This window comes from Phycodurus eques, chromosome 15 (assembly GCF_024500275.1).
Source record: "Phycodurus eques isolate BA_2022a chromosome 15, UOR_Pequ_1.1, whole genome shotgun sequence".
Classification (NCBI taxonomy): Eukaryota; Metazoa; Chordata; class Actinopteri; order Syngnathiformes; family Syngnathidae; genus Phycodurus; species Phycodurus eques.
In genome coordinates, this window is record NC_084539.1 from 15,977,950 (window position 1) to 16,002,786 (window position 24,837).

Sequence of the window (24,837 nt, forward strand, 5' to 3'; positions counted from 1 at the left end):
GAAAAATAAGCTTTGACCATCTTTAAAATATCACACTGATCAGAGACATGTCAAAACATTTGGAAAAGCTCACTGGGACTACTGAAGGCCCGCAGTCTTCATACAGTATATCCGTCAAACCGTAGCAGAATGTTGATGACAACGTTGGGGAAAAAAAAGAATCAATTGGCCAACACTTTCTGAGATAATCTAGCTCGAAACCCTCCTATGGATTTGTAAATCACTGAATGGCCTCCAGGCCAACAAGAACAAACTTTCCAGGACCACTGGTTCAGGATTACTGGCTATTCCTGGGAATAAATTAACCACTCGGCGGTTATTATTGCTTATCTGTTTTTGTGTATTTAGGTTTAAATTTTCTTACCTAAAAAATGTGTGGTTTGCAACCTGCAGGAAAATGTTTAACCATGAACATGATTAGTTAACAGTTTTGAAGCATCATTAAAACTTCCTTACTGAAATATAAATTTGGAGCATCTGCCTATTTTAAAGCAGTGGTCCCCAACCATATTTTCCGCCATAGACCGGACAGGCTTGTTGACTGGTGGTGGGTTTGGGTGTGGGGGCTGGCTGACTGACACTTTCCTAAACGGAAGTCAATCATTGAATGGGTGGGGCGTCTGCCCAAAAATTTAAATAAATAAATAAATAAATTCAAGCAATCTGTACGGACCAGTACCAAACGGCCCACAGACACAATGGTTGGGGACGACTGCTTTAAAAGAGGCATATTCTTTCCCACAATTTAAAACAGTTCCCAGATGTCTTACTAAAAAGCCTGTGACACTTCGTCGAAATACCCAAGCATAAAAAATTACCACTTTTTTGCCCTAATTTTAGGGAGGAAATTAAATCAGCCTGTTTTGAGGGGGCAGTGCCTTCTTATGAAAATAAGCCACTTGTCACAACCCCACCGCCCCCACTGTCATGTGCTCTCATGCCCTGAGTCTACATTATATTATACATTTTATTTCATTTCAAACAGTTTCCAGGTCTTCATAACATGTTCGTGACTTGCTTGCTTCAAAATGTCACAATTACAGTATGCAAATGTACTTTAGACCCTATTATTTAAGCCTCCCAAAATTTGTCTATTTTGAGGTTGTGGTCCTGTATCATGAAAATGAGAGACTCCTCACACCAACCCGCCTGCTCTACTGCAGAAGTCTACTGCAGAACTAATGTCAAGTAAAGCTTTCGTTACCATAAGAGCCAAGGGCAGAAATAGGGGGCTAAACACCAAGCAGCTTCCAAATTAGAGCCGAAGTACCACTGAGTGAGGAAAAAAGCGCCCACTTCCGTTATTTAAAAAAAAACAAAAAAAACAAAAAAAAAAACAAAGGCAGCACTTCATATATTGCAATTGATACACTTCTGATTTCCGTTCTTTCAGTGTCAAGATTATCCAAATTTGTACGCAAGTCAGAATGCGTCATAGTCTCACTAAACTACGATAACTCAGTAGTAGTCATAATTCCAGTAAATGTATGTATGAAAAACACTTTTAAGCCATAAATATAAAACAATCAAGTGAAAGTACGGCAGTAACAGACTGTCCGTTTTTGCGCATCCTAAGTGCAAAACATTGTATGTTGCCATCTTAAACTGAAGGTTGACATGGTTGTGTAATTTCAGAATTGATGGTTGGGCAGGCACTCCAGAGACTTAACTATTGGTGTACAAACAATCTTTCATATATTCCCTTTAAATGAAACTAATTGCTTTTTCACGGGTTCAAATTGCCTGACTTAAGCAGAAGACAACTAAAAGAAAACAAAGTGACAGTATAAAAATAATAAGTAAAAAAATAAATTTAGCTTACTAACAGAAGATACATATTTTTAAAATTTACACTTGAAAAATTTAAACTTGAAAAAATATTGTTCTTATTTTTCTCCACAGAGGAAATTTAGTTTTTCATTGGAATGAGAACTGAATATCTCCTTTTATTTGATTGAGAATTAAAGAGTGAAAAAAATATATATTTTAAATGTTTTATTTCACCTTGTTTTGCCTCCAGTTCTTGCAAACTGAGACATGGTCTCTTTTCCTCTGGTGTACTGACTGGTAGAGGTTCCTTTTCAACCAGTTCAGGACCATCACCTACTATAGCTTGCAGCCTCTCACCTTCAAGCAACTGTAAACACACAATAATTTGTTAAAGCAAACTATTTCAAATCACACGGCATGAAGGATTAGATTTCTGTCCAATGCCGAACAAAACCTTGTCCTCATCTGAGTCGTCATCCAACCTAATTCGGTTTTTCTCCAGTGGCAGCATTTCATTTTCCTTTGGCTTGATGGCAAAACAAATTGGTGCAAAAGAAGCTGTAAAAGCAAAGAATCAGACAAAAAAGGATCAAGAGCATCATTCACAAAAATCCTGTCACCCATGGCTGTGCCAACCAATCGTGAAGCACTCAAAGAGTTAGATGGTGGACAAACTTTTTTAAAATGTATAAAAGGGTCAGATAATTTATAAATAGAGTAATACTCACACATACACAATAAAAAATGTTTAATAAAAATGTAAAAAATATACACCAAAATTGTTCAAAATAAATTAAGTTACTGAATGAAATAAGTCAATAATAGAAAATGAATACATTTCAATGAACCAATGTTAGGAAAATTAATTTATGCAACACATTCTACAGGGCTCAAGATCATGTACTGTAATTTTTTATCGTGTATAAAGCGCATTTCCCCCCCCAAAAAATTGTCAACAGTCAATAGTGCATGTTTTGATCATATGGGTAGAAGCAAAATCATGCATTGTAAAAATGCATTATACATAGGTAGAAGGGTTTTCCAGAATTTTGAGGTCAACTTTGGGGGTGCGTATTATACATGGGTGTGCATTATACACGAGAAATTACGGTAAATGCTCGGTGGGCAGGATTAAAAGAACAGAGTCCTGTGTGTTCCGTGGGCTTTAGTTTACTAACTCCTGGGCTAAGTGGGTGACTGTCAGGAAAACAGAAGGATAAGAATAATGGCAAAAAATGCAGTCATATTGATTTTCCTTTTCAAAAGAGAATGTAAAGCAGCAGATGTGATTCACACAAGATGGAACCTTCAAATAAAACTGTTAGGGTTCCTGTGGCGAGTTGGCCATTCTCTTTGTATTATTACCAGCACTATAGCTATTCATATTTGCTGGCCTAGTGCGTAGCCTGTTGCTTGTTGATAGCCTTTGGGAAACACTGTTTTCATTTGCAAACACACGTCGAGTTTTGGCCGACTCCAGAAATTTTCAGCTTGACATTACTAACAGAAATAACGTGTGTACACCAACCAACTTACAGAAATACAAAACCAATAAGCAGAATCCTATTTACCCAAGAAGAAAAGCTAAAACAGAAACGTGAAATACCTTTGTTTGATTTAGAATCACTGCCAGACTCATCCAATTGGAGCTTTCCACCTTCACCCATCTAAATAAGGGACATGAGAAGAGTCACAATTAGATATTTGTTTTAAAATCTCCTTACATTATGGGTAAGAATGTAACAGGTGACAGATGTAACTAAGCAAGTGGCTACATAGAGACCTGTTGTTTCTTCATGTTCATGATGATAACTGCTCCATTAACATAATTAGTATCAGTGTAATGCAGCACTCATAAATAGTGTTGGGGGAAAAAAGACGATTACTGAATATTGTGAAGAGTCAGTTACAAATTAAATGAAGCAAAAATAAGTCCAGACCAGGGGTCACCAACCTTTTTGAAACAGAGCTATTTCTTGTGTAGAGTACTGACCAATGTGAAGGGCTACCAGTTTGATACACAATTCTGAAATGAGAAATTTAAATTATGTCGCCCCCCCTACACTGGAACTCAGTATTACAACAACAGACCTGTCGCTTCAATATGAAGGCAGCGCCTTGTCTGTGATGATTCTACAACATTCTACAACATTTTTATTATGTTTTGAAGGACAGCCAGTTGAGGGGGGAAAAGATGGATTCTTCGGACGAGGCAATTGTTGTAAAAGTCATTAATAGTGATGCTTATTATTATTGCTGTTTTGTGCATGAATTGCTCAGATCTTGCTGAACTTTTATTTCATGTCAGGCACCTTGTTGGGCAGCTAAGGGGTCCTCGTAAAAGTTTTGTTTGTTCGTGGCAATTATTGTTTGCGTTAACAGTAATTATTGTATGATTATTTTCTGCTACAGAAACGCAAAATATGTTTAGTGAGCTTTTTACAAAAGACAATGGGGCTGTGCTCTCCCCATTGCTCAGTAAAATGTGTAATTTTCGTGCAGTCATTTTTCAGTGCGCCACCAAGTGAGCCAGTGCAGGCAATGAATCGGGCAGTCACTAAATATACAACAAATCAAATACTGAAAAATACAGCAAGATGTTAGAGGAGTTGATGGGCTTAATCTAAGACGGTTAAAGAGGCGGCAAACCTGGTGGTGGAGGAGGTGTTCTTGTTCTGGGAGAAGGCCAAGATCTCCACGAAGGAAAAACACCGCGCAGCTAAAAAGGTGACAAATGAGTACGATCTGTGGAGTGCGCTGGGAAAACACAAGAGCCGCAAGTCCCCGACGGAGACAAAAAAGCGTGAAGAATTCGTGACCCGCCTTGACGCCAATAATGACGGCGCCGGGCCCTCTTTTGCTCCCTCCCCCCCAAAGCGCAGCAGAGCTCGAGCCTCGGCGGTGACCCCGCAGATTGCAGCTGCGTTCGATCGAACAAGGACATCTGTTCGACCTGAGGACCACGTTGGGGGGGAAGAGGCTGATTGTGGCTGTCTTTGACCGAAACATAGCGGAAGATCCGCCGAAGCGGATTTCACTGGAGCCTGACCTGACTGTCTGGACGAGGAAGACGCTGCCGGACTTCGTTTTGTCAAGCTCCAGGTTTCTCCTGGCCACCCTTGGCCCGTCAGACTTCCTTGAGGTGGACCCGGCAGAGTGGCCGGCCCGTCAGGACTACCAGCTCGCCGCCGAGCCGAGTCCCTCAAGGTTGTCAACGACTTTGCCCAACGGGGCGTGGTTCTGATTCAAAGCCACAGCGCCATCCTTACAAAGGACAAGGAAGAAAGACAGTTCCTTCTCCAGGTCGTCGAGGATCATCGACGTCACTTCCCCGACGTCTGCAAGTCGACATTAACTGGGCATCAATGAGTGGGGTTTAGGCTCCCGCGAGACCCCCCCAGTGAGGGGCTAATACACGCAGGTCAGCGTGGGTGACCCAGGTGTGCCTTTTTGACACCCCAGCAAGGGACTAATACATGCAGGTCTGCTTGGGTGACCCAAGTGCGCCTTTTGTACACAAGTTTTACCGATTTTGGGGGGAATTTTTTTCTCTCCACGTTTTACACCCCTAACGAGTCTTTTGAACACAACTTCTATGTGCATTTTTCAAAAAAATCCAACAAAAGTCAACTTTTAATCTTTTTTAGACTACTGCGCCCACCTCTTAAATATATCTGATCGATGTGAAACTTCACAGAAGATGCTTTCTCATGGTTTCACACCATATCCAGCCCTTCGCTGATGAAAATTCAAAAGTTTGAAAATAAGGACCACCCTAACATATATATATATATATATATTTTTTTTTTTTTACAGTTTCTTAAAAGTTAGAAGTTTTCCCTAAAGTAGGGCAAGATGTTTTTTCGGTTTACTGCCAAGTCAGAGCAGATTTTAAGGTATTCCATATCATCACAAGAACATTGACTACACACCTAAATAAGCAGCAGCACAAGATAAATTTCAAGTAAATTATACTTTTTTTTTCTATAAATATACTTAAAAACAGCTGCATGTGTGTGGAGATATCTGCAGCCAATTATTCATAATGCACACCTCTCAACCTTGTTTCCTGAGAGAATAACAAAGCAGCTCCATCCTGAGTTTTGTCATAATGGGTCACACTTTTTTGCACTTTGAACAAGCTAATGAATTAGATTCATCAAAACCAAATGGCTCCATAGAAAACTTATTCACTACTACCCCTCTTCCCCACCGCAAGATTAACATGTGCATAACGAACATTGCAATGTGATGTGCTCCTATTGAGAAATATAGAATAAAAAGCAGGGGGGTGGAGGATGTGTAGGTCATTTGGCTTGAAGGCATGTACACTCGTCTTGGCTGAGGGTGAGGGGTGAGACTTTTGTCTACAACCAATTAAATGTTAAGTGCAAGCCTGTTTCAGTCATTTCTGATAAACATAGTTGGAATTAAATATTTCAAGTTAATTATTCTCAATAAGGAAATACAAAGACCATTAGATATGATTCTGCTGCACGGTTGCAGTAAAGTAGTGCATTTCATTATGCTCATCTGCCAGAAATCTCAATTAATCGGGCAAATTCTTAATCAATTTATGGATTATTGTGGATTCAAGAATTAAAAAAGGTCTTCCTTAATCCCAAAATATACAATCTTTGAAGGCAACCATGCTCACCTAACATCCAGAAATCCATCATTTTTCAATGCACTATTTAATTGCAGTAGCATTGGCTTAGAAAAGCTGACGTTTAAATTGATTGTAATACTAGTGATAATGTTTAATGTATCTCTTTATAATGCTTCTTTTGTATGAGAGTCACAGGCAGCAGCATTGAGAGTGGCAAGCCAAAGCCCATGGTTACAGGTCAGTAGTGTGCCAGAGCGGACAGACAACCAGATATATTTTTTCCCCACAAACATGATTTTTGTCAAGGGGGAAAAAAAGAATTAAAGATTCAGACTGCTTGAGAGAAATTGGCGCCAGTCTGGTGAGTCGCAGGGTTTCAAGATGGTTGAAAGCATGACTCGGCATTCCCTACTATTTGTTTGCTATACAAAATAATTGCCTGTAGCAGCCTCCAAGTGGATGAGTGTATGTATGTGGTCGTAGAGTGGGGTTAGGTCTTGTTGATTGTAGGTAGGATACTGGCCTTTTGATGCTGGTGAGAGATTGGCTACTATGCTTTCAAGTGCATGAATGGTAAATGTCAGGCCACCTGTGTTTGTTTACAGTCAGGAGTGGAGAAGTGTAGTCACTTCAAACTGCTCTTAATTGGTTGAGGGCTCTGCATCATTTGCACAATTGTCATAGTATCAGCATTACCGGTAACCTTTCATTGCTCAATGACTCTTGGTAGTGTGTTTTAATGTCCTAAAAGTATATTCTGTTACAGTGGCTGTCTATTGGCTTACTAGAGATGCTCAAACTACCAGAGTGATTGGTCTTTATTATGTGCCATTTAAATACACTGCAAACCACAAATCAGTGAGGTGAGAGGTACGGTTTTTGATTGTTGGTTGGTTTGTCGCTGCCAATACAAGGAATTTATTGTTCAGTCACGATGGTATGAATGGAACTATCTGCCTGCCAGAAGAGGAAAAATACAGAACACCCACCCTTCTTCAATGTTTTATCAGCAAACAGATGGACAAATACAGTGTTGTATATTGTTTTCTTTACCTGTGTGAACAGCTGGGCCTTGGCGGAGGTCTTTGTTGTTGTGCCACTCTAGTTTTACTTTGTTTGGATACAATTTTAGTTATTTTAGCAATATTGAGCTTGTGCTTGTTTGATCGACAAGCAACAACCCATTTCCCCCTATGATTAACAATTGTAACTTTCAAACCAGTATCGATCACAAAAATATCAATAATGACTTGAGACAGCAATGAGAGTTAAGGGAGGAACTTGTGACACACAATGATTTGTGTGTCACGTGAGGCAAGTTGGTAGGGCAGGAATATTCAGTGGTTTGACACAACTGGATGAAAAAGCTGAAGAGGGGGTTTCTTGTAAATTCATACACCAAAAGGAGAAGCAGTCATACCCATAAAGCTTATAATACCTGTGACAAGCCTTTTCCTTCTTTTTGGATGAAGTAATTCTTCTTGTACACATAATAGGTATTATACTGATGCCAAGGCTGCAGAAAGTCAAACCTGCAGTAGACAGAGGGAAGAACTCACACTGTATGATGATCACACTGTCTTGAAAAATGAGCCAGAAGCGGATGAAGTGGTTTTAGGTTATCAAAAGAGAAAAGCGGTAAAAGCAATAATGGTTATTTGTGGTAAGCACACTCACCGTGGATCATTCTTGGCACGCACACTGGCTTCGAATTTGACCCCGTTCCTGACGACGTACTCAGCCAGTTTGTCTATGACTGCCTGGATGTCCATTGGTGGGGGGATTATAGCGGGTGTTGCTGCCGCCGTGGCGGTTGGAGCTTCAGCTTTGAAATTGCTTTTAGTAGAAGTGAAAGATGTTCGACAAGTTACACCTATTAGTGACGTTCGTCCCTTTCTGGTACTCATGACTCAATCTAGATACATGTCCATAATCAAAACAATTTATTCTATTTATTTATTGCACCATACCATGAATGTCATGTTCTAAATGCAATCTATCATGTTCTACCTGATTCCTGCAATGGTGACAGGAGCAACAGAGGTGGTGACCTGAGAAGGGTCAGCACCTGGTGTTTCCATGGCAATGTTTTCAGACACGGTGGATGTTGATGAATGTAGAAAGGCTGCAGAAGCAGTTGTGGGAGTCATCCCAGATGAGGTTACATTGCTGTAGTAGGAGCTGGCATCCACTCCTGGGGGTGGTGGGGCTACACAGTATGTTCCATCCGGAAGCATGTAATAGCCATAGTAGACGGCAGATGAATTTTCTGTAAACAAAGGAAGAGGATATGTGGGACAAATACTGCATGTGAGCTATTTCATGCGAGTGTTAGAAGATGCAGCTGTGTGTCAACAGCAGAGCTGCCAACCCACAGAAATTCATTTCCAAAACAATTTGTCTGAATTTCCATATTTTTTAAATTGTCGAGAATATTACCGCTGGACACTTATTGCAGTATATTATGTAATAAAATAATACCATTCAATTGCACAACATAATCATTACTCTATAATCACAATCGTTAAAATGATTGCTTCAATATTTATTTCTAAGATTTAAAAAAATATGATAAAGTGAAGAGTGACCCCAAATGACTAGCTACGGCTCTCGGCCGAGCCAACGACGCTGCCGCTCGTCAGTCGACATGACACAACCAAAATGAGATTAGCGGCTGGTGCACTGATGAAGAAGACAGCTGGCTAGCTGTGAGAAATAATGTGAATAGCAGGACACATCGACCATCAACATTTTATATGTACGTCACGGTAATATGCTTCAATTCGGTGCCAAGCGGGGGCTCGGCCACTGCAGACTGCGCAGACAGGTTCACCCAGCATCGGGGCTCTCTTCCCCGATCCAGCTGTGTTTCCCCCTGAGTTCAGCTGTGGCTGCGACAGATTCCCCCACTCGGGGTTGAATTAAAGCATTTTACAAAGTGGAGGCAAAACTAAACCCCTCAGTAGTGGCAACCTCTCTATGAATGAAGATAAACTCAGAGAGAACGCTGTTCACACACACAGAATGAGCATGCACAGGGAGCGATTTTGATGCGAGTGAACAACGCCGCATCTGCAATTGGTGTGTTGTCAAACACGTATCGCAATTATCTACCAACTATTTTTGCTCTTTTTCAACCTCTTTATGCAATTTGAGCCATGATTTTCTTTTTAAATATCCTGTCAGCTTTAAATATAAAGACAGCTCTCTGACTGAATGAATATAACAAAATGCACAATGCAACAAATCCATTTCAACTGCACTGATATAAATGACCTGCCCGTTGATAGCTGGGATAGGCTCCAGCACGCCCGCGACCCTAGTGAGGCTCAGTAAATGGATGGATGGATGATATAAATTAGAAGAAAAATATTTGGAATTGATGAAAAAATATTTTGCAACTGAGGCGTTCGCGTGTCCCTGCTGCCCCTAAATGGCTTTTCTGATTAGATACTGCCGTTTAAATCTCTTGATGCATGAAAACAAACAAGAAATAGTAGATAAGACTTTATACGCGTAATGGTAATCACTCATATGCTAGATTTTTTCCTCAGTTCGCTCCGATTAGTTAGTCTAGGAAGGAACAGAAATAAAGCCTTGTATGCATATGCAGTGGAACCTGGTCCAAGACCTGGACGTGTGAAATGTTTGAATTTTAAAAATAAAGTTTCCCTTGAAAAAAATAATGTCCATAAACATAATCTGTTCCACAATCAATCTAACCCATCGAAACCCATTTTTTACGGGGCCAAGAACTTGAATCAAACTGCAGCATGATCTTAAGATTTACAGTGTTACACGGCAGAGAGCATGTAAATGGTGCTGAGCGTAATCGAGTCGAGACAGTCATGTGAGCAGCTGCATTGAAATTGCTCTCCTGAGAACAACACATCAGTACGCTGCTTGTGTTCAGCCCTCAAGAGTAAAGCAAAGCAGAGGTGTTCATAATGAGGCTGTGATAGTTGCTGAAGCTTACTTTGTGGGCTGCATTTTATAGTTCGTCATGTTTTTCAGTAGTTTGTCATTAACATGTCAGTTACAAGAAGTAATTTATATTTTTAAAAAGTACAGAACCAACGTATCATGCAAAATGTGCCTCGTCACACTTGTTTTACTGAAGAAAGCGAGAATAAGGTTTAAGCAAATGAATGGTCAGTGTCTATGATGGCATGGTGATAACAACTTAAGTCACTGAACTGGTTGACTTTAATGGCAAATCCAATTTTCTCCAATCAAGAATTGGAAAAGCAACACTACAAGACATCATTCAGAAAATGTGTGTCATTGGTGAGATGAAGTTTTATGTGGTGAGGAACAAAAAGGCCAAAAAGGATTCTGATGATTGTCCGGTCAATAGATATGGTAAAACACTGGAATAAATTTTCATCTGACAGGGTGGTAAATTAATACACTCAACTTGAAATTGCAAATGAATGCTTATAAATGCTGTCACCAAACCAGCCAGTGGCAGCAGAAGAAGTAACCAGGTTACACTGTTCAGTCCACTACACAGCAGCGTCATGGAGGAAATCTCAAATGCCAAGTCAAGAGTATAATGCGAGCAGCTTGTACCCAAAAGGAATTCTGTGTCAGTTGTTTGGACAATAAGGATGACGATCAAAATGTAGTAGTGCAAACACTGCAGAAAAACGTTTTTGTGTCCAAAGAAAAACATCTTATCTTGTCCAACACTTGAAGAACCATCATATTACTGTATATGGATAATGTATGGCACACAATTGAGAGAGAGACTACTTATAAGGACTTTGACAACAAGTGCCACCATTACGCAGATACCCTTAACGGAAGCATTTACAAATACCACACATTGTGAAAAGAACTCTAAAAGTTGGAAAGAAATACTGTAACTGACGTAACTACATCACGAAAGAAATGGCAACCTTGGTGCGTGATCGTGTTAAACGCCTCATTAGTCACACTGTGCCATTGTTAAAATATTTTTTTTCCAAAACTGCGGTGCCCAACCTGTATAACCTTCCGTTTGTATTTAGTTTTTTGGCCAAACACTTCAGTGAGTGTTGGTTGTCGGGAAGACGGCTCTGCATTTTGTGGTGCAGTTTTTTCCCCCAGCTGTGAAAACTGGGTCAGGTGGTGGGCATGCAAGTTTGCTGAGTTGGCACCACTTTCAAACAAATTTGGCATACTGGATCATCCATGTTGATGGGCTCACCTTGCTGATTCGGTTTTCGGGCAAAATAGTCATACACGGGGGCTGACATTTGACTATTTAATCATCCTTTTTCCTCTTGATTTCTCCTATGTTTCCTGGCCTTGATCCTCATGAGGCTCACTTGCAGCCTATGTGTGTGTATGCTAGCACAGTGGTACACAACCTTTTTTCCACCACAGAACTGTTCAATGAAGTACCTATTTAACGCCGACGGGCAACCATTCGTTTGGGGGATGGGGTGGGGTTGAGGGGGACACAGACTTTTCCAATTGGAGGCTCATCGCCACGGGGCGGTAGTTGAGGACCACTGCACTAGCAGCCCTACCTACCACCACAAATACAAAGAGACTGGATGACTGACAAGAGGGTTCAATCCGTTCATTCCGCTATGAAACAAACACGCCCAGCTGCTGAGACTGATGCACAGAGTGAACCTCTTGTCATCAAGCCTCTTTAGAGGCGAGTGACAAGGAAAACAAAGAGGAATGCTGCACATGGCGATATATAGAGGCCGCCAAAACTATCGAGTTAATTTTCATTCATCGTACCATTAATTGATTTACTGATTATCGTCCCAGGCAAACTCAACTACAATAGCTAACAGTGCCTGTAAGCGGACGCACCCCCCCTCCCCAAAAAAATAAATAAATAAATCATAAATCTCATTTAATCTTAAGCCTAAAGTGGAGTAGTATTATAAAAAATTATTTCATTTCACTCAGTGACAAAATTCAAACACGGTTATGCAACAAAATTCCAACAAGGTACTGTACCACCACAATTAACACAAATACATGTCAAAACAAAATGTGAGAGATGTTTCTTGTTGAAAGTCGGTGGCCAGACTACATGAACAGCTCGACTAACTGAAGACAAGAGCAGATCAAAGGATTGCCTCCAATGAGTAAATAGCATTAATGGACAAGTTAACACTCCAGTCAGGCTGGGCCAGTGGTCATGTTTCTCACATGACCAGTCATGGCAGTCGCATAATACAATTTGCACACATTCTTTACCAAGTCAGACGCAGTAAGCTAATGGATAAGTGTGAGAAGATTTGAATCATCATGACTGCATACGGTAGCCCTATTATTTTCATCCATTATTCTAAAATTAAAAACTGTCATTCAAATTTATTTCAAATATGATGAATAAGACACTTCTTTCATTGGATGGCATCTATCAGAGGGATATAATGCAAGTACAGTAGATCAATATAGTGGCTAGTAGTTGCTACAGTATCGACAAATGCGTACTTCTATTGCTTCAGAAGTTAATACTCACGGTCAGCTGTGTACTGTGTTACTGTACTGGACACGGCAGGATTTGTCACTTCCTCAGCACCAGTTTGTACTGCGGCCAATCCATTTCTTTCCTCCTTGGCTTTACGCACCAATGCTGCAAGGGGATGATCTGGGTCCATCACTTGAAGTGGCTGCAAAAGGGTCGGTTAAAACAGTGAAATCGTCAGTTAAACAAACATTTGACTCTTCCATCAATACCATGACATGAGCTTTGCCTATGACTATCATTAATCCAGGTCACTATTCTTGGCACAAAATCATACATTAAAAAAATAACTACAAATGACCGAATACAAATCAGGCATTATTTTAGTTTTGTGGTCCAACAGAATTAACTTAAAAACCAAACTAATGAAAATGGCCTTGACAGAAACAATGGTACCTTTAATTTGAGGGAAAAACTGCAATCAGTAACTAAATTGAGTTTGAACATGATTGGTTAAGTCTAAATACAGCCAAATCCACAGTTATGAGAGGGTGTGCACACTCCACAACCACATTTTTTCCTTCCACTCTAAAAATGCCCCCCCGATTGGCTTGTATGGGTTATAGGTCACATAAATGGTGAAAACATGTTTGAAATGATTTATCTTGATCTCATTTTTTACATCACAAAAACCTATGGTTTGAACAAGGGGGTGTAGACTTCAAGGTCACTGTATATCACTAGTTGTTGACCAAAATGGTTAATTTGAATTGAAAAAACATTGGTTATTGTGTAAAATATTAACCATTCACTGCCAGCCTTCCCAGTTAACGTGGATATTTGACTTCTAAACCCATCAATGGACTAGTTGATTAAAACTACAATGCCTCTACTAAGATTTTCTTTAGTCAAGTCTCACCTCTATTCATAACTAGTAGAATGATTTTTTTTTTTTTCAACAAAGGTTTATTACACTGCAAAATTTCAAAATCTTACCAAGAATATTTGTCTTATTTCTAATCAAAACTAATTTGATTACACTTAAAATTAGAATCATCACCTAAAAAGTAACTTGTTTTTAGACAATTTTCACTTGTTTCAAGCTCATTTCTACTTGAAATATCCATCCATCAATCCATCACACCCTGAACTGGTTGCAAGCCAATTGCAGGGCACATATAAACTAACAACCATTCACACTCACATTCACACCTACGGGCAATTTAGAGGTGTCAATTAACCTACCATGGATGTTTTTGGGATGTGGGAGGAAACCGGAGTGCCCGGAGAAAAACCCACGCAGGCACAGGGAGAACATGCAAACTCCACACAGGCGGGGCCGGGGATTGAACTGTGAGGCTGACGCTCTAACCAGTCACCCACCGTGCCACCGCTACTTGAAATAAGCAGGAAAAAAATTACCGGGGCAATATTTTATTCCTCTAACTCCGCTGGCAATTGGAGTAAGAAATTGGTAGAAAAAAAAAACTGCCAGTGGACTAATCCCTCCTCGGCAATTTTTGTGTACTTATTTCAAGTAAAAGTTAGAATGAAACAAGTGGAAATTGTCTAAAAACAAGGTACTTTCTACGTGGCTAGTCTTATTTTAAATGTAAACAGATTAGTTTTGACTAGAAATAAGAAATATTCTTGGTAACATTTTGAGTTTTTGCAGTGTACCAAGCATTTTGAACATGTCAAGCTTTCATTCTTAATTCAGCTTGGTACACATCTTCTGTACAAGAGGTTTTAAGGTACTAAGAAACTACTTCAGTCTAATAAAACGTCCCACTTGGTTACCAACATATATACCTTCATCAGTTCCTCCAGGCGAGAGCATCTTTTAGGTGCAAACAAACTGGGATGAAGGTAGTTGCCATCCCCATCGTCATCGGAATCATCAGAATTGGATTCTGCAGCAAAACAGTGACAACAAAAAAATTCACATCAGAGTTTGCCCAAAAGATTAGCTCACAATGGGTGTTGTAGCGAGACAGAGTATGTCTCACCTTCTGGCTGCTCCTGTTTGTTGGTGGAGGCCACATTGTACCGACCTTCCTTCATAGCCCTCAGGATGTGTTTGTAGTAAGGGTTCAAGTAATGGTCAAAACGGAGAAAGTCAAACTGGGAGTTACCAGCCTGCTTGGCTTTCAACACGATCTCAAACTGAGCGCCCTGCTGAGATACAAAGGTGGCTGTCCGCTCTATTATGTTATGAGTCTTGATGGTTGCCGGCTAAAATAAAAATGCAAAAAAGAAACCACAAAATTATATTAAGTTTTGAAAAGAGACACATTTGGAAACTTCTGCAAACTTTGATAGAGAATTATAATAACTTATCCTTAGTTGTTGTCTGATAAAAACCTTGTACCAGCATCTCCATTTAATGACAATTTTGAGTGTAACATTATGAGTTCTCTCGTTCTTTTGCATTGACTGAAAAATATTTTAGATTTACTTTCAGATAACGTATTATAATGCCAAGTCACCTGAGGGTTCGTTAGTTTGGTTTTTGGTGAGAAAAGTCTTGGGTGTAATTTCCCATAATACCAATAGGCATTGTAATTAAGTGATTGTATCCTCTAGCTTCAATACAGAGTTGGATTTGCCTTTTGAATTTGACATTTATTGCACTAATTTTAATACTCCATCTCCTGCATAATTCTGCTTAGAAGAACTACTTCTAAACATTAATGGGAACTGATAGCAGGGTCTGGTCAAAATGAACATAATATTGGGCGGATAAAGATATGATTGCTGACAACGACCAGTTGAATCATGTCACAGCTACATGCATTTAAACCAATTGGGGGAGTAAGTCCAAGCCCACTAAACAGTAAGTAAGGTTTATGTGCATTTTGGGGCTGTACATGTGGGTGATATCATATATTGGTCATTTGCCCACGACCCTAGTGAGGAGAAGCGGCTCAGAAAATGGATGGATGGATGTTCTAGCAGACACTGTTCCTCGGTCGCCATTGTTGTTGCTTTGTTCCTTGTTACGGAAAGTAAAAACGGCTACCGAAATTGGCCCAAAAAATGCAGAGGAAACTCCACCCTGTGGTGTCCGAGCCAATACCAGCCGTAGCGACACCCCCGACTTGGAGGTGAATTGCAGTACATTTTAAAAACTGCGCGCGTGGGTTGCGCTCAAGTATAAATGCAAACTACGCATGGGACAGCCGCAGTGACATCAGCGCGATCGCCACCCGCGCGAGTATAAAGAAGCCTTTATTACTGTGTGAGCCACACACAGATGTAATTGACAGCTAAAGAGGAGCATTCAGCGGACAGGCCCACACAGTCCTGGGGCTGGAGGGGGGCTTTATTTTTCATGATTTGGGAGCCTTATTTTGTATAACTGGGGATTTTTAATCAGTAGAATTTTGCAGCCTCTCTTCTTTGTGCTGTGTCAAATTTTAAACATTATTTCATCCTTTTACAGGGTCTTTAATTGCCCTGCTGGCTCAAATGAGTGTTGTGTTGCTGTAGCTTAGATACACTGACACCAACGTGTTGCTGTAGGGCAGTTATACTCACCAGTTCTACATCAGGGGGGATCTCAAGTCCTTGGGGAGCAACAAATGGTTCTTCACTCTCTTCAGGCTCTGGCTCTTCTATTTAGTTGAAAATGTGCAAAATTTGATTAGTTCTTCAACATATGTCACATAGTGTATTACAAATTGTAATTATACTCCACGACGAATGATTTTGTTCTTTATAAAGGTGCAGTAATGCAAAGTTGTATAACTTTGTACAAAAAAATAAATAAAAATGTTAATTCAATTGCAATATACAGTATAACCAAGAATGCTAGAATACAATTACTATTTCATATTTATATACTGTATTTTATATCACATTTGCTCATCTGAGGGAACTTCCCCCCAAGAATGGCCACCATCTGTTTTGGTGGCCAAAAGTCTACCACCACTTCAAAGATACAAGGACAGACTGTCCCAGTGCAGTGACTAATGTGGATTATAAATGGTGGAGAATTGGTAAAGGCAACACAACCAACATATGACATGTGGACAGATGACTGTTAATTAGACTGGAATTAACCTTCCGGCCAATTTAACTCCAATTATTGGTGATGACAATTTGATGTATGTCATTATTAAAAGTGTGTAAGAAAGGCAGCACGCACGCCCCCCCCCCCCCCACCCCAAATGCATCTGTTTTTTCTTTCTTTTAGTAAATGCATTTGCTGAGGGGTCAGCGCACTTCAAACAACAAGGGGGATTGGGACAACCACTGTGTGACTTCTCACCCGCGCGCTTCTTAGCATCCTCTTCCTCTGTGGGTTGGGAGGGGTCATAGTAGTCTGCGGTGTACTTGAAGGCCACCGCGTTGTAGGTGCCTTCATCTGCTAGTGCCTCACTCAGACGTTTGTACTCCTCCTCTGCAGAATACAATTTCCATATCTCACATCATGTTAAATTATATTACACAGTTAGTTATTTTCACTGAACCCTTAGAAGTCAAATGGTCCAGAATAAAAAGTACAAATTCCCAACAAAAAGAAAAAGTGAGACAGCGGCTTACACACATCACCTCACCTCCCAGTCCATGTGTTTTTCTTTTTTTCATTATCCTGTGTATGTATAACCTGTTCATGAGGTAAATAAGTCACAAAAAGAAAATGGTACAACAGACAATAATGCTAGAGCAGGCGTGTCCAAAATCCATCCTACTTACTGTTAATGGCCTGCAGCATATTCGAATAAGAAAAAGAAACAAGATCCACATCAAACTTATGAAGGAGAATTAAGGCCGCACTGAAAAGAAAATAAAGACGGCCAGAAAAAAGGTACGTCATAAGAGAAAGTAAAAAGGTTGAAGATATCACACTAATACTAATAACTACTTCCTTTGTCACCTATAATAGAAAGCTTAGATATCAAAGTGGGCGTACCCCTCCTGTCGAGCATTTTTTATACAAAATAATGTATGGATGTAAATATGCAACTTAATTGAGCTATTTCTTAGTTAAGAAAAATGAGAAAGTCACAAAGTGAACGATCATGGCTCATTTGACCAGAATATTGCCTTTTTCCTATTGAAATTCATACCTATAACTTCATTAAAGACAAGGACAAAATTCCCACTAAAACCATCAATATTGCTAATGCTCCCACATGGTCTCTTTAGTGGCCAGATGAGTAATATCTTGAATGAATGGGAGTCAGACTCCCGAATTCAAGGGCAATCCAGTCTTATGGGATGAACTATCTATATGAGTGTGTGACATCAATCATTAGCAAAGCATTCTGTCCTGTCAGTTTGGGCATAAGACACCATATTCCGCTCAAGATGGTGGCTTATTAATTTAATTAAGTGACTCAGTGTGTCTTTCAGGAGGGTGCTCTGTCATCAAAATACTCAGTTTCCTTGGAATGTCAAATGAATCAGGTGCAAGTATTCCAGCTGAGTCAAAAGTGATTCCCGTAGTAATGGCGGCTCATGAGCTAAGTGACAAAGGAGGTCAGCTATTTTATTAGCGATGGAAAGCATCTCAAACAAAGAATTTGGGAAATTATTACCGGAGAAAAATACTCCTAAAACTAATATCTCAAAATTATAAATGTTTGAGCAGAGGCAGACTTGTCATACAGTGGGTATGGAAAGTATTCAGACCCCCTTAAATGTTTCACTCTTTGTTATATTGCAACCATTTGCTAAAATCATTGAAGTTCATTTTCCCCTCATTAATGTACACACAGCACCCCGTATTGAAAGAAAAAAACAGAATTGTAAAATTTTTTGCTGATTTATTAAAAAAGAAAAACTGAAATATCACACAGCCATAAGTATTCAGACACTTTGCTCATTATTTAGTAGAAGCACCCTTTTGAGCTAATACAGCCGTAAGAATGATGAAACAAGTTTTTCACACCTGGATTTGGGGATCCTCTGCCAAAAAAAAAAAACCTGAGTGTACCCTTTTCTTTGAATGTCAACCTTGAAAAAAAACTACATGCCAAATGTTGGGGATTACTGGGTTTCACATACTACAAGCAAGCATTCCAAAAATTCATGCAAAATTGTTTGAAAAGATATGGTAATGTTAAGAACTCTATATAATACTTGGCATCAGGCAAAATCCAAACCATGTTTGGCCTTAATTCACCAGAGCAAATAACTGAAATTCCTTACACATTCATGTCAGCAGCATGAATTTCCAAATCAAATGTCTTTTTTTCGCCTCAACCTGTCTTGTTCAGGTGTATGGTCATGCAGAATGGTGGATCTGTATGCCTTTTATGCTGGAACACTAAGTCTAATTTTCAGTGGCCCATAGATAATTACTAGGATGGTTTCATAATAGAGATACAACAGCTGGATGAGGTGGCCTCAGGATATTTGCTTAGGCAAAACACCATAATGATGGCAGGTCCCCATCATGCATCTCTAAATATATAGAGTAATGGAAATAATATTTAGTGGACAAAAATCCGTTAATAGTTAAAATAACAGCTGCCATGTATTCATAGAGAAAAACGTTAATGACATCAGCTACTTAAAATAAAACAATGTGCTGTCATTGAAGAATTAGCAACAAGGCTTCAAGGACTTTGTCATACCAACGTAGAGTTGCACAACATATAGCACCAAATTTGATAGCCAAGGTCCCATATTAGCCCAATAAGTCGCAAGACTTTTGAAACACAAATAGAATAAGAAAATAAGATAAACCAATAAAAAGATACAAATACTTATTTACAGTTGTGAATGTGTGCAAAGGTGCAACTGCAGCAAGGATTTGGTTGATGTAAGTTGAGGTGGACACAGTTTCCTACTGCGACTTATCATTCGGGATTCACCGAAAATTTGCTCACCAAAGGTTTTCGGACAAAAATGGGCCAAAAGAGCATTTTCGATTTTCAGCCAAAAGACTCACAGAGATTTTCAGCCAAAAGAGTCACAGAAAAAAACCCGGCACAACAGGACGAAGTGATGGTGCAAGCAAAAACCACAGGCAGCTCACGCTTCTTCGGATAAAGCTCGGCAAGTCCACCAATGAGATGGTGTGTTTTGTAATTATACAGTTTTAATGTTGTGTAAATAATGTTTGTGAAACTAATAAAGGTATATATGCAACTGTTAAGTCCCATATCCACCATAAATACTACTAAACAGCATCAGCGCCTTATTTCACTTCATACGGCCATGCATGACTTAGGGGGCTCATAAATCCAACAGTTCTTAAAATAATTTTTAAAAGGTTCCAACTAAAATATTTTGTTGTAATTTTATGTATTGCATGTCTTGAAAGCAGCTACATTGTTACTCAAAACAAAAAAAAAGTTTACTCAGTTTAAAGTTTAACTATTTTCTCTTTTTAAGCTACTAGCGAGTTTAATTCTCGCTAAGAAACAGACGACATGAGCAGAATCATTTTCACAATGTTGTCTGTATGACACATAAGGAGCCCAGTGGAACACAATCATGGAGTCAAACAAGCAAAGTGTTTTCGGTATCGGATCTGGCCTCCATATCGGGAGATACTGAAGATCAAGTGACTCGGGTCCCCCCCCCCCAAAAAATAAATAAATGTGATCCCTTATTACTACACTCATTGTCCATGCAGTTTCCATGCCTACCTTGTCTCGCCTCTTCTTCCAGCAGGTCTGTGTGAAATGCCAGATATCTTTCTTCATCGCAGAGTGCCTCGATTCTGGCCTCTTCCTCCGACAGCTGGTAGGATGTGTTCCACGACCCACTGTCATACTCTGAAAGGTCATGTAAGTGACCACGCCCATCGTATCTGTTGAATGAAATGAAGCATTAGCGAGAAGGAAGTCGACAAAAACTTTTATCTACATAAAAGGCCTACTTACCAGGGGCGGGTGGTCTATAACACCCTTAGCTACTATATAAAATATACTGGTGGCCTGTTTAAAGTGAGTTTGCTTGTAAAATGCTACAATGTTCTCTGACGTTTAACAATATAATTAAAACCAAGAAACCTACATTGAAATAAAAGCAATGAAAGCAACTCCCCTTACCTTACAGGGTTCACCCTGTAACACTCATCAATACTTTTACATCTGCAAAGAGAGTTACATTCACACAAACCCGGGTACATAAATACCTATCCATAAGAACGCAAATGGAGGACATTTTCCTGGGTTCGTCCCTCTACTCCTTCTCTCAGTTGCGGTTTCTTCAGGAAGACAAAGAAATGGGGTGCTGAGGTTGGCATTCAGGGTTTGCCAGGACCCTTTTAGCCTACCTTGCTGGGGAAAGAACTGGGTTATGTGATAAAGACACACATCAAAGGCTGTACAGATGAAACAACATGGGCCACTGCAGGTCAAGGTGGTTCAAAAGAATGGTTAGTTTGTGTTGTCCAAGATTTGTATGTACGACGTGCTCAATGACAGGTATTTTAGGCAGAATTTAATTGGGAAAATAGCAAACAAAACATTAACAGTTTTTACTGCATCATACTCAGCAGAAAAATATGCCAGAAGTAAACATTTCCAGAGGAATTCCAACATGGCAAATGTGAGGCCCAAATAACAGTCAAACATTATGAATTGGTTATCAAAAGTGGATCTCTTCGTTTGAGTGACAAAATGAAAATAAGCATTTGGTGCTAACATTTGAAAACAATGAGATATTTATAGTTGACCATCACGGGGGGTAGCAAATTAAGTGTGGGGTTTTCATATCAACATGTTACTCTGGAAATGTCGTTTCAGTTGTTTTGAACGTACTGTAGAAGGCCCCCCACCCCCCAAAAAGAAAAAGATTACACATGGAGTAAACATTCTCGACAGTTTCAGGCATCCCCGGACTTCTGAAAGGCTAACTCCAACCAGTTCCGTGAACTTTGAAACAGGCTAACAGACAAAATAGATAGTTAGCATAGTGTTTCGGTTAAAGTGTTCAACCGACCTATCGATCATGATGCTCTTGTCCCCCATCCATGGGATAAGATGCTTTCCATGTTCGTGGTAAAGAGCCCTTTCGTCGTCTCGGAACACTTTACAGGCGTAGCCGAACACCAAAAGGTCGGCGTATTTTTCACTGTCACTCGCATCTGTCGCCGGTTTGTTGTTTGGGTCCTTCTTTGCCGTCCCGCGACCATACATCTCCAAATAAATGATATAAATACGTTAATGTGTGTAAAGAAATAATGCTTAATGGTGAAATAAAAGTCTTGCGATGGGAGTAATTGTCAAGTTAATCAGCGTTTCAAAACTCAAAAGGCACAAACTGCTAACTACCGTCGGTCGCCATGTTGAAAATAAGTAAATGTGGCTTTGTGCCGTGGTTTGCACTTACGTCATATTGTTAAACGTCATGAAATGCTAAATTAATGATAATATTTGGATTTTTTTATACAATTATATGACTCATGTAGTATGAGTCGGAAGAAACGTTTATTGAACGTGCGTTTTTTTAATGTTTATTTTCATTCGTGGCGAATGGGTGATGAAGAAATAAAGCAGCTGCCGGAACCGTCCGTCGCGTTTAAAAGAGTGCAGTCGTTTTAAATGTGTTTATTTCAGATCACATTAGTTCAGAATTCGTCTTTGCATTGATGGAGATATTTTGCATTTATTCAACAATTTAAAACAGTTCCCATTGTAATTGTAATTGTCAATAACATGGCATGATTCCATTATAATTCCCCAGATATTTTTACAATATATTTGGCACAGCCGACACGATGGACAACTGGTTAGCACATCTGCCTCACAGTTCTGAACTCCTCCTTGACGAAATTGATTTTGATGGTTCAAATGTACCACCCAAGTTGTTTTCTGACTACTAAGACTAGGAGGCAGCGCCGGGCGAGTTACGCCACAATTTGTGAATGGATTGTGGATGCTTGGGCTAACGTGTCTGCTTGCACTGTTGTTCGAGCTTTCTTAAAATTGTCTTTTTATCACCACTGTGTTCTTAATTTTTGATTTTTTTTTTTTGTCCTGTTCGTCTGTTAGGTCAAACAGAATGGAAGATCTGTATCCCTTTTATGCCGGAACAGTTTTACTGTCACAGTGGGGTTTTTTAATCTGCTGCTGTGGTTTCTTAGTATTATAATTGAAGTTTATTGAGAATCAGAGTCGAACAGAACAAAGTTTCAAAGACAAAGCACTAACTGTAAACAGGATGAGATAAGTAAGTCATTACATTATCTACAACAATGAAACATTAAATATGAGTGTTGCATGGGGCTGGAGTGCTACCCCCTGTGAGGGAAGGACAGGACAAGCTAGAACAAGGACAGGAGAAGAAGCATGCAGGACAAGGGTCGTGAACCCGGCTGTACAACTGCATGTTGGGGGGGGGGGGGGGGGGGGGTCGTCGTCTGGCTCTCCTGCGGCTGGCGACAGTGTGTGGGGCGGTGGGGGGAGGGTGGGGTTGGTTAGGGGGCTGCCATTGGGTCCCTGCGGCCCCCACCGGGTGGCCAGTTGTCGGGGCGCCTCAGTGGGACTGGCGGACCGCCCTGGGTCCCTCGGTGTGGGACGTGTCCCGTCCACCGGGCTGCTCTAGGGTGGACCCCTGGGACCGATCCCGCCCCTCGATTGATTGGGTGGGGTCCTCAGCCATACCCCAGGTTGAGAGTTGAGTGCGCCAACCGCTGGGCCATTAGACCAGGGTGCAGGATTAACTGCCGACAGCCTCTTTCCAAGTATTCTGAGGAGTACCGGAACTGCTACTGTCAAAGCGATGTCCAAACTGCTGTCAAAACCAAACTATTAGCCTATACAAACTACACAGTCTTTATCCAAACTGAGCTGACCGCAACTCTATATAAACACACACACACACACACAGACACACACACACACACACACATTTTGAATGGAGCCTGGATGAGGGGTTTAGATTGCTGTTAAACATCGCACAAACCCTGAAGCGCTTCCCGAATCGGTCACGTGGTACAGCTGGGCAAGGAGGCTTCGGACGTCATCACTTCCGGGTTCGCCCCTAAATGAAGCAAGCCTCGAGACTCGCTTTGCGGAAACGCCCCCTCCATTAGGCGACACACACCTTGAAGACTCCTTGAAGAAATCTCGGAACATCACTACCGAAAACCAACATTGAATGCCCGTGACCTTCGATCCCTGCATTCAAAACTGGCATCATTGTGTAACCATGGTCAGTTAACACAGTTTGTCACTACATCTACAAATGTACTTTAAAACTCTACCATGCAAAGTGAAAGCCATATATCAACAACAGCCAGAAAAGCTGCAGGGATCTCTGGGCCTGAACTCATCTGAAATGGACTGACACAAAGTGGAAAAGTGTGCTGTGGTCTGACGAGAGTCCGCATTTCAAATTTTGGGAAACTATAACTACTACGTGTCTGTGTCCAGAATTTTGAGCACTGCTGCATAATCCATTCTCCAATTGTTTTTGACACAGTCCATTACGTACAAAGTAGACATACTATAGGCTACTATACTAAAGTTGTTGTCAGCTGAAATAAAAATGCATATTACATTAAATCTATAAGGACAAAAATGCCAGAACTTCATCAACATTGAATAAACAGACAACATTTGGACCCTGATCTCAAATACTGTTGCAAATTTTGAACATGATTAGACAATATAATGTTTCATTTAGGCAAAAAGCACATCATGCCTAACCAAAGTTATAGAATAGAGTTGGTATACTCCATACTCAAAAATGGAGCAGGGCTTTGTGATGCTTTTATCTCCCCTTCTATTATTCACTAGCTCTGCTAGCGCTTTGTTAAAAAACATCCATAGGCACAGACTCACACCCTCATGAAAGCAGTGTTAAAACAAGGTGCACAGAGACTTGGACTCAGATGCACAGTGACTGTGTCCATAGTTACAGTAGCCTATGCTCACAGCTTTAACTAGGACAAATGACATACTGTATCATAATATACTCTGCTAAGTGAGTTGTCTGCCGCCCTGATGTTGTACAGTTGCAGTTGCTCATCAATAAAGCAGAGTTTACAGAATGGAATGGACTTTTACCAGACCATTAAAAGGGTGTTATGAGTTGTCTTCAGAATAATACAGTACATTTGAGGTAG

At 40.2% G+C, this 24,837-nt stretch overlaps 1 protein-coding gene across 1 annotated transcript in view; it reads right to left on the minus strand.

Moving 5' to 3' along the window:
• The window catches only part of sfswap (splicing factor SWAP), a 49,803-nt gene extending 27,750 nt beyond the window's left edge, over nt 1-22,053 (minus strand). Inside the window, exons 1-13 of the mRNA XM_061698218.1 lie at nt 21,708-22,053; nt 20,408-20,571; nt 17,074-17,205; nt 16,341-16,417; nt 14,810-15,035; nt 14,613-14,713; nt 12,855-13,005; nt 8,390-8,648; nt 8,057-8,215; nt 7,818-7,911; nt 3,377-3,437; nt 2,225-2,328; nt 2,005-2,137 (exon numbers count right to left, since the gene is read on the minus strand). Coding sequence (XP_061554202.1) covers nt 2,005-2,137; nt 2,225-2,328; nt 3,377-3,437; nt 7,818-7,911; nt 8,057-8,215; nt 8,390-8,648; nt 12,855-13,005; nt 14,613-14,713; nt 14,810-15,035; nt 16,341-16,417; nt 17,074-17,205; nt 20,408-20,571; nt 21,708-21,904 — 1,858 coding nt within the window. The 5' untranslated portion in view covers nt 21,905-22,053. The remainder of the gene's footprint in view (nt 1-2,004; nt 2,138-2,224; nt 2,329-3,376; nt 3,438-7,817; nt 7,912-8,056; nt 8,216-8,389; nt 8,649-12,854; nt 13,006-14,612; nt 14,714-14,809; nt 15,036-16,340; nt 16,418-17,073; nt 17,206-20,407; nt 20,572-21,707) is intronic.
• Nucleotides 22,054-24,837: the final 2,784 nt, after the last annotated feature.